This window comes from Emys orbicularis, chromosome 11 (genome assembly GCF_028017835.1).
Source record: "Emys orbicularis isolate rEmyOrb1 chromosome 11, rEmyOrb1.hap1, whole genome shotgun sequence".
In the NCBI taxonomy this organism is placed as follows: domain Eukaryota; kingdom Metazoa; phylum Chordata; order Testudines; family Emydidae; genus Emys; species Emys orbicularis.
This window is the reverse complement of record NC_088693.1, coordinates 7,979,133-7,989,769: the sequence shown is the minus strand read 5'-3', so window position 1 is coordinate 7,989,769 and position 10,637 is coordinate 7,979,133. Positions and strand designations below refer to the sequence as shown.

The window sequence follows — 10,637 nt, the reverse complement described above, 5'->3', positions numbered from 1 at the left end:
AATAGTGGTTCTCAAACTAGGGCCCCCGCTTGTTCAGGGGAAGCCCCTGGCGGGCCGGGCCGGTTTGTTTACCTGCCGTGTCCTCAGGTTCGTCCGATCACGGCTCCCACTGGCTGCGGTTTGCTGCTCCAGGCCAATGGGGGCTGCAGGAAGCGGCGCAGGCCGCGGGACGTTTGAGAACCACTGGTTTAGAACACACTCCCATCCTGGTACACTGTAATCTGATGAGCTGATGCGATGTTTAATAGAAAAATAAAAATGCAGACTCATGTTACCTTATGTTCTGTGAGCTACAGGTTTCTTTGCTTTCCTTATGGAAAGGGGGTCTGATTTTGATTCTCCTGCTAATAAAAATGTCTTTATAGCATCGTAAACCTCTCTGATCACATTTAACTGTCAGTAAGGAGCAAGCAACACTGCAAATGGTACCAAACCCAATAAAATTATTTTTCACCTAGCACACATGCTGTGCAGTGTCTTTTACCCAAGTCAAATATTTCTGTTAAGTCACTGGATATTAAGGGAAAATTCCAGCGATATGTCATCAAAATTCCCTCCCCCACCCCCGAAAATAAACACACACATAAAATCTCCCTGCTATAGAAGTTCCTGATGAAATATGAATATTCCTTTGGCTGGGACCACAGCCTGTGGTGGCTACGGTTACAGACAATTTAGGAAAGAATTAACTCCATTGCTTGGTGTAGTCATTTGCACTAGTGCAGATGGGTGTAAAATGCTACCACATCAGAATGGTGGCATTTCACACTGACTTTGTGCTGGGAAAAATGACTACATGTGGTCCAGGGCAATGGAGAATCAGGTCCACTCTTTTTCTTAGATTAAAAGGGTTCTTGGAGTGCTGCTGGTTTTAGGTAAGTTTGAATCTGTTTTGAAAGAGCAGCCCGCCTGCCAACAAACGCTCTTAGCTTTTACTCTCCCTTGAACTATATTTGTTTTTCTTTAATAATTATAAAATCTAGCTCTTATATATAGTGCTTTTCACCAGCTGATCTCAAAGCACTTTAGGAAGGTCAATGTCATCTTCATTTTACAGAGGGTGAAACTGAGGTGCACACAGAGGTGAAATGACTTGCCCAAGGTCACTCAGCAGCAGAGACAGGAATAGAACCCAGGGCTTCAGAGTCCCGGTCCCAGGCTCTATCCACTAGGGCCACACTTTATAGATGGAAGCTTTAAAGAATACAATCTGTTTCCTAAATACTCTGTATTCCTCAAAACCTGTCCCCCCTTCCTTTAGCCTAATCTTTGCCCAAATGCCAGGTTCCCTGCCCAAGTTCTCCAGTTTCACCCAATATATACTTACAGCTCTCCCCAGCCTTGCTTTCCCACCAAACATTTAAAGATCCACCCCACCCCACAACATTGGCAGTAGCCTCGCTCACTCAGCTCTTCCTCCCAGCCTCCCTCCCATTATACTTCATATGCAAAGCGACATAACGAAAATTAATTGTTTCCATAAAGACTCCAACTTACTTAAAACAAAACAGTAAAAACCCTGTTCAAAGCACCTAGCTTCTCCCATGCAAATTAATGGGGAGAGTTTTTTCCTGTCTTGATTTATCAACAGGCAGCAAGATGGCAGCTCCCAAGTTCTGATTAAGTTGAAAATGGAAGAGTTAATGGCTCTCTTGACGTTTAGCCACAGCCCTGAATTGGGGATAACGAGAAGCTGCTCCACATCAGCTAGACCACTCGGAGACACTGTGCCTTACAGTTTAAGTGGCAAAAGAAAAAAAAAATGTAATTCACGAGCAGAATGAGAGCAACTTACACTGTATTGTCTAGTCTATTTTAAATGTCTCGGGTGTGATAGAGCTCCCACCATTCCTTTAGGATGTACCATATGAGGGGTGGAGAATATGTATACTATATACACACACACACACATATTCACCCCTCTTTAAATTAATGCCACAAAAATTCTCTGTGTGGTACTTCACCTTTTGCGTTCTTTAGAAATTATTTCAAAACTGTAGGCGAGTAAAGTACCAGCATTTCCAGATCAGTGTCTGAGAAGTAACACTCCCTGAGTGGGCTTTAGTGTTCAAGATGCATGTAGGACAGAGGACTTTTGAAATAGGTCTTTAATTTTTTAAGAGATATGCGTCCAGTGAATGAAAAATTAAACACTACTTCCAGACTATATGCAAAAATAAAAAACAGCGCACGAATGAAGTTGCAGGGGAGGGGAGAGGAAGGCAGCACAGTGGCGTTCCAAGAGAATACATAATGTATAAGTTTAAAATCCAATCACTCCCTTCCTATGCCTGGGGCACTCTTAAAATATTAACGATCAAGTCTCTTCTGGAAGTGTATGGAGCGTGCTTTAATCTGAACCAGTACCTAGGGAAAAGGTTACCGCTAGGGGCATAAATTCTCTCTCCTCGTTTGCCCAAAAGAGTGCGGAGAGTCCTGTTGCGGGACAGGATTTTGTCGTAGAATTCCACCCCACCTCTGGCGTAGTCCTTGGAAATGGTGGCCACCTTTCTGTCCAACCTGTAGTCTAGTGCGTGGCTCACGGCATCGTAAGCAAGAAAGTAGCCAACAAGTCCAATTGCTGCAACGGTGATGTTATAAATGCCTCGAAACACCCTGGGGCCAGAATACAAGCCCAGAAGCTGCTTTATAGCCACCCCAGACAGACAGGTGCTGGCTAAGCAAGCAGGAGGCACAGCTGCATAAACTACAGGGCTATTGCTTTGCAAGTACACAATCTCTCTGGCAATGGCAAACTTCTGAGCCTCTGGTGAAAACATCAAGGCTTCCTTCAAAGCTAGCCCTTGTTTACTCTCCCAGTCCACTTCTCTGCCATTTATCACGACGACACGGTTGACAATTCCTTGTCTGTCCTCCGCTGTGCTATTGAAATTGGCAGGGATGCCCACCAGAGAGCCCGCAGGCAGCCACGGGATCCCAGCACTCACTGGGTGGAAGCCAAAAGCTGCAAAGGGTTGGTAACAATTCACGGACTTCACGCCAACATCTCCCAGAACATTGTGGAAGAGGCTGCGTAGTTTCTCTGAGAGCTCAGCCGGTTGCCCCTTAGTCCAGCACTGATACCACAGTTTGAACGTCTGCTCGGGAAAGACATGATAGGAAAGGTTAGCCCCAAACAGTCCTGCGCAGGAAACTGCCAACAAGCCAGTCCTGTGCTTCTCTACCAACGCAGCTGCCTTCCACAGGAACGGAACTGCCATAGCCAACTTCCAACCTGTTCATAACAACATACAAACAGGGAATTAAAAGATGCACATATGGGTCCCCTTTCATTTTAAGATTCTTTTAAACAAGCAGAGCCCGATATCCAGGAAATCACTCCACTCTATTTATACACAAAGATATAAATACAAGAATAAGTACAGTACAACCCTACAAAGAAAATGCTGCACCCTTTTGTTATACAAATATTTAATCTCATGCTCCAGAATGCAAACTGGTTGATACAGAGGACCAGAAGGAATCAATCCCTTTTTCTCCTCCGTTAAATCAGTTCATTGTAATAAGGGTAATAGATCAGTATTATGGTAAGGTCACCACATCCATCTACTAACATATTCTGAACATAGTACCCTGTTTTACCCAGTACCACATAACTGCCCCTTCCCAGAACAATTTTCTGTAACTCAGATGACTTCTGTTCCATCAGTCACATAGTTTAGATATTAACGGCAGAGGGATCATTGTGATCATCTAGTCTGACCCTCCTGTATAACACAGGCTCTTAAATTTCACCAAATTACCCTGTATCGAGTGCAATAAATTATGTTTGGCTTAAGCATATCTTCCAGAAAGGCATCCAGTCTTGGTCTAAAGACATCAAGCGTTGGAGAATCCACCAGTTCCCTTGGTCGTCACAGTTAAAAATGTGCACATTATTTCTAATTTGAGTTTATTTGGCTTCAGCTTCCAGCCACTGGTTCTTGTTATGTCTTTCTCCACTAGATTAAAGAGCCCTTTAATACCTGGTATTTTCTCCCCATGAAGGTACTTAAACACTGTAATCAAGTCACCTTTCAATCTTCTTTTTGATAAATTGAACATATTGAGCTCTTTAAGACTCTCACCGCAAGGCATTTTCTCCAGCCCTCAAATCATTTTTGTGGTTCTTCTCTGCATCCTCTCCAACTTTTCAACATCCTTTCAAAAATGTGGACACCAGCACTGTATGCAGTAGTGAGACTGATACTGGAACAGTGCCATACACAGGGGTAAAACTGCCTCCATACTCCCACTCACAGCTCTAGCATCGGACTGAAAGCTCACATTGACTTGCTTGTCCATTATGACCCCTAAATCCTTTTCAGAGTTGCTGCTTTCCAGTATACAACTTCCCATTCTGTAGGCATGGCCTGCATTCCTTGTTCCCAGATATTTAAATTTATTTTATTTGGCTGTATAAAAAACACATTTTGTTTGAATGGGCCCAGCTTACCTAGTGATTCAGATGGGTCTGTGTAACTGCCCCATTCTCATCATTTTTACCATTCCTCCAATCTGTGTCATCTGCACATTTTATCAGCAGCGATTTTATATTTACTTTCAGATCATTGATGAAAATGCCGAATAACTTAGTGCCTAGTACTTATCCTTGAGTGACTCAAGAAACATACCTATTCAATTATGATTCCCCATTGGCGATCATTTTTTCATTTAATGTATAAAAAAACAGCATAATACAATATCAATAGTCAATGTTGTGTGGTACTAAGTCAAATACCTCATTAAAGTCTAAGTACATTAATGTGCACAGTTGCCTTTATCAACCAAATGTGTAATCTCCTCAAAGAATGAGATCAGGTTTGTTTGACAATGCCTATTTTCCATAAAAGCATATTGACTGGCGTTAATTGTCATAATACACTTCGTGTTATATAGTGCTTTTCGTCAAAGAAAAAGACGGTTAAGATTTCACCAAGACTTGCCAGCAAAGCAGAAATATTTTCAAGTAAAGTTGCAGTTTCTAAATTTGAGTGAAAGACTGAAAATTATTCTGTTTTCAACAATTGAAAACCAATGCATTTTTGCTTTTTTTAAACAGAGCCTGTAAAAATTTCAAAAATAAAAAAAAATCAGTTTATTTGAAAATAAAATACATCATTGAACAGTTCTGCATCTGAGGAGTCCAAAAGTGATACTTCTAACAATAATTAAATCTAAAGACCTAGGGAAGAATTATTATCCTCTATTTTACAGATGGAGGGAACTAAGACAAAGGAAAGGGGAATTATTTGCCCAAATAGCTGTAAAGGGAGACTAATCACCACTAGGGGGGGCACAGAGTGCCACTGTGAGTAGATTACACTAGTATTGCTGAAAGCTCTCTTGACTCGGAGTCTTTTGTTTGGTGATAGCATTACTCTCCTTATTCTCCCAGGAAAAAAACGAACAAACAAGGATTCTTCCAAAAAAATTTAAATGGCCCTTTAAAGAGCTCTTTCTGAAATAATTACCTTCTTAAAAAAGAAGCGCAAAAAAGGTAAACTAGTCTTGGCCAGGGTAGGACTTGGAACAGAAGTAGTTTCCAAGCAGGAAACTCTTCTCCGACTCTTTAAAGAGAAAGATGAAGGGAAGGGAAAACTTTTTAACCTGCCAAATCCTTTCGTTCAAGATTTTCTGCTTCTCTGAGCACAGATGGTGGCATCAGATATACCTATGGCTCCAGCCCTGCAAGTTTTTAGGCACAGCAGAGCCCTATGCTCACGTGGAAGCCCAGCGACTGTGGCATCTGCCCCCATAGGTCCTAGAATGGAGACATAGAAAGATATAGAGGGGGAAATCGACACGTCTCATTGATGGTCAATGGGAACTGGAGGCCTAATTCCCCCCTGTGCCTTTGAAAATCTCCTCCCTTAGGCCTGGTCCCCACTAAGCCCCCACTTCGGACTAAGGTACGCAAATTCAGCTACGTTAATAACGTAGCTGAATTCGAAGTACCTTAGTCCGAACTTACCGCGGGTCCAGACGCGGCAGGCAGGCTCCCCCGTCGATGCCGCGTACTCCTCTCGCCGAGCTGGAGTACCGGCGTCGACGGCGAGCACATCCGGGATCGATTTATCGCGTCTAAACCAGACGCGATAAATCGATCCCAGAACATCGATTGCCTGCCGCCGGACCCTCCGGTAAGTGTAGACGTACCCTAAGTGATCAGCAGCAACAATGAGTATTAAACAGAAAAAGCTAAAAGTGATCAAATTAATTGGATCTCTTTATTGTCTGACATTTCTCTCTCCTCTTCCTAGGACTATCTTTCAGACTGTAAATTTTCTGATGCAAGGACTGTCTTGATAAATGCCTTGTACAGCAGTGAGAACATAGTAGATGCTTAATAAATAACAATAATGCCTGTCTTGGCACATAAATTAAGGCAGAACTATGGTATTGTATTTACCTATCGTCTTACATTCTACTCTTATGTTCTGTTAATGATTTGAGATGCTGAGCCCCCCCACCCCACCCCCGTCCTCCCAAAAAAGACATTTAAGTTCATCAAAGAAGATTAGGTTAAAGAGCACACTTTGCAGGATCAGGCCCTAATATATTGAAAAAAACCCTCTTGATATTATACCCGAGTTGTACATTTCAGTTACACTTCAGTGACATTGCCAATGATAAACCTGAAAAACCTCTTTGGCATTAGTGACTCTTTGGCATATTCACAAGGCTAATGTGTCATTGAAAATGTCACTTCATTTAAAGTGATGCAGCCAGCACTTCAAAGGGAGATGATAATGTGACAAATGCCACTTTGAGCCAGATGGGGAATTGAACCAGTGACCTCCTAAGCTAAAAGTACACACCTTTACAGCTTCAGCCAAAGAGGCAGGCCCTCAAGAGGTGGTCGGTAAAAGATGCAGATGCTCGGAAGTACAGGAAACACACTATCAGCAGCTTACAACAGCACAAAACAACAGGCCTGCAAATAGTTTTCTTAAAAGCAACTATCCAGTTGTGGGGTTGGCTTAGCAGGAACCAAGGTTTCAGAAAAAGGTTAAAAGTAAGAAAAATGTGAAAAACCAAAATAATCGTAGAAGAAAAACCAGATAATACCTTGTGCAAGATTTCAAAGAATTCTGCCTAGATGATGCACATTTCAACATTGTCATTCATAGTTTCTCCTATTTTTCCCCTTCAAGTCATAATCCTCAATTTGAAAAATCTTAACTTCCATAGCAGATAAGGCTTCAATCTTACAACTGAGCTCTGCCTGCACAGTGCTCGGAAGCCATGTGAGATGGCCCTTATGTCCATGCTGAGCTCATTACAGGATTGGAACCTAGCTGCTCTACCACATACATACACAGTGTGGGGAATAAGCGGAGTAACCAGGGGAATTTGGAATAATCATCCTGGGTTTTTTTCCATTTAAACCTATAGTAATAAAAACAAAGGACTGTTTCTCAATAGCTTTTTCAAATGCTACCCAATCTTTAGACCAGATCCTCAGCTGCTGTAAACCAGGTTTGCAAACCAGCTAAGGACATGGTCCTTTAAGTGTATGATCGGTATTTTTATTCATAATCTTATACAACATACTTACAAAGAAGGCGACTGAAAACTAAGACTAAAGGATGGTTTTTAATGGCACAAATTCTGGATTTTCTTACTTATTTGATCAGTCCCCATGGAAGTCACACAAGTGTTTACAACTCTGAGCCCTAATGTAAGGTGCATTGCTTTGTTTCTATCATTGGGCCTCATCCTGCCTGCAGTCCCTAACTCAAGCAAGAAGATCTATTGACGTCCATGAGGACTAGTAGCAGAGGGCTGCAAGATCATGGCCCTTTATTTCTGTTGTATTATCTCCCAGTAAAAATTACTTCTTAAGAGAGGGAAGGCTGGACAAAAGATATATTAAGGAACTTTTGCCCTTCAATTTTCATAGCATTAATGATTTTTATACTGCAAATTTGACTCCCAAATTAGTGCTGCCCATGCAGTGCCCAGAGCCAAGTTACACTGAGTGAATCCAATAAGACAGAGGTGGGCAAACTACGGTCCACGGGCCACATCCGGTCCGCAGGACCATCCTGCCTGGCCCTTGAGCTCCCAGCCAGGGAGGCTAGCCCTCAGCCCCTCCCCTGCTGTCCCCCCTCACCCGCAGCCACGCGGGCAGCACTCGGGTCGGCGGAGCAGCGTGCTCCTGCGGAGCAGAGCCGCAGCATGTCTAGCTCTGGCTGGGCGGCGCGGCTGCCAGACATGCTGCTCTGAGTGGCATGGTAAGGGGGTCGGGGGGTTGGGTAAGGGGCAGAGAGTCCGGGGGGGCAGTCAGGGGACAGGGAGCGGTTGGATGGGGCGGAGGTTCGGGGGAGGGGGGGGCGGTCAGGGGACAGGGAGCAGCGGGGGTTGCATAAGCGTGGGAGTCCCGGGGGACCTGTCAGGGGCAGGGGTGCGGATAGGGGTCAGGAGATGGGGAACATGGGGGTTTGGATAGGCGTGGGGTCCTGCGGGGCCTGTCAGGGGGTGGGGGTGTGGATAGGGGGCGGGGCAGTCAGGGGACTGGGAGCGGGGGGTTAGATAGGGGGTGGGGTCCCAGGAGGGGGCAGTTAGGGGACAAGGAGCGGGGGGTAGTTGGATAGGTCAGAGGTTCTGAGGGGGGCAGTCAGGGAGCAGGAAGTGGGAGGGGGCAGATAGGGGGCAGGGGCCAGGCTGTTTGGGGAGGCACAGCCTTCCCTACCTGCCCCTCGATACAGTTTTGCAACCCCAATGTGGCCCTCGGGCCAAAAAGTTTGCCCACCCCTGCAATAAGAGATGTTCTTTTACTTAAAATAAATGCGCCCAATTCTCCACTTCACCCCTGGACAAGGTGGGGAATCAAACACTGCCACCATTCCAATTTGGCAAGATTTCCAGCCTTTTCCACAGGTGGAAGTAGTGCTGCCAACCCCAAGTGTTCAAACACCATGAGTCAGTGTCATGTTTTTATGGGACCTGGTTTAAAAGTTATGAAGTTTTAAGAACAAAGAGGAGTCCCGGTGGCACCTTAAAGACTAACAGATTTATTTGGGCATAAGCTTTCGTGGGGAAAAAAACCCCCACTTCTTCAGATACAACAGAAGTTTTAAGAAAAGTCTTTTCCTTAGCCTGCCTTTCCTAGCCTAAAGGGTTAATGATTTCAATCTCACTTAGAAACAATTTTTTAAACATGAAAGTAGAAACTCTGACCTAATCACATAGCTCTGGGACCTGAACTTTAAGAAAAACACCAAATATCATGATAATGGGCATCACTATGTACATGACAACACAAGGTGAAAGTCAGCTGGGAATCAGGCCCTTAAAAGTCTCTCTTACTGCCCTTTGAGTAAAACTCCCTCCCATTCAAATTCTTCCAGCAGGCTGTCTTATAAACCATTGCAACGGAGTTCAATGGAGTTACACTCGTCACTAGCATAAGAAATTGATGTCGCCATTCAGAATCGGGTTTCAATCTTACGCTCATTGACGTCCCTGAGAGTTTTATTGGTCACTTCAGCGAAAGCAGAATTGGAGAGGAAGGAGGAGCTTCATAATTGCTGTGGGGAAAAACCAAACCAAACCCCCAACCCCAAGTGATTGCACAAGAATCACGACAGCTGGGGGCACAGAGCCCAATTCTTCTCTCCCTGACGTGCATGTCAATCAGGAGTCACCTCCAGGCAGCCAAAGGAAATGCCTGCAAAACCAGGGGGAGAAGAAAATCAAGCCCCCATGCTTAAAACCTTGTATTCACCCGGCACAGCGCAGGCAGCTCCCTCGGCTCACCCCCAGGCCCAGCAAAGAAGGGCTGTTCTCTCCCTCTCGCACCCAGGGTCACAGCCTGCTGCTGCCGCCCCACACTCCACAGTGACCCCCTCCGCTTCTCACCTGCCTCTCCAGGCTGCAGCAGCGGATGTGCGTTCGTGCCACTGAGAGTGGGGAAAGGGCTTGCCGTAAAGCAGAGGGCTGGCGCGAAAGCTAGGCATTGCTGCAAAGCAGCTAGGGGGGGGGGAGTGGGGGGAGTGGCCGGCGGCTGGGGTCGTCATAGCAACGCAGGCAGAGTGTCACCATTGCCTGTTGCATGCCTGAGGCTGTTTGACCTCTTTTGGGGCACTTTGACTGGTTAAAGCTCAAATTGAAAAATCAGCTACACTGGCAAGTGTGGAACATGTGTTAGACTTCTGCAGCAGGGCATGCAATTTACTCTGTGTTAACCCTTTACTGTTATCCACAGAAGCCAGGGCCATAGAATTTGCATCCAGGGCTGCCTATCAAAGACCCCCAAGTTTGGGAGTGTTCATCTCTGGGATTTTAGACACACAGCTTTGAAAGTGCTGGCTTGTGTTTACTTACAGTAGAGTCCTCAGGTTAAATTTATGGCTGAGGCAATGTGCTCACTGCCCGCACTTTCTTTTCAAGCTCATAAAGATCCACATTGGTTCTCAACCTTTCCAGACTACTATCTCTTTCAGGAGTCAGATTTGTCTTGCATACCCCAAGTTTCACCTCTCTTAGAACCTATTTGCTTACAAAATCAGACATAAAAATACAAGTGTCATAGCACACTATTACTGAAAAATTGCTTACGTTCTCGTTTTTGCCACATAATTACAAAATAAATTAATCAGAATATAACTACTGTACTTACTTGTCAGTGC

At 44.7% G+C, this 10,637-nt stretch overlaps 1 protein-coding gene across 2 annotated transcripts; it reads right to left on the bottom strand.

Moving 5' to 3' along the window:
- Nucleotides 1-2,090: 2,090 nt before the first annotated feature.
- On the bottom strand, nt 2,091-9,933 carry TMEM177 (transmembrane protein 177). Of its 2 annotated transcripts, XM_065413442.1 has the most exons (3): nt 9,868-9,933; nt 9,458-9,676; nt 2,091-3,235 (listed from the first exon to the last, which is right to left on the bottom strand). In XM_065413442.1, exon 3 carries the CDS (start codon nt 3,219-3,221, stop codon nt 2,286-2,288), a length of 936 nt encoding a protein of 311 aa, XP_065269514.1. In that variant the 5' UTR covers nt 3,222-3,235; nt 9,458-9,676; nt 9,868-9,933; the 3' UTR covers nt 2,091-2,285. The 2 variants fall into 2 exon arrangements, with proteins under 2 accessions (XP_065269514.1, XP_065269515.1); XM_065413443.1 differs by lacking the exon at nt 9,458-9,676.
- Nucleotides 9,934-10,637: the final 704 nt, after the last annotated feature.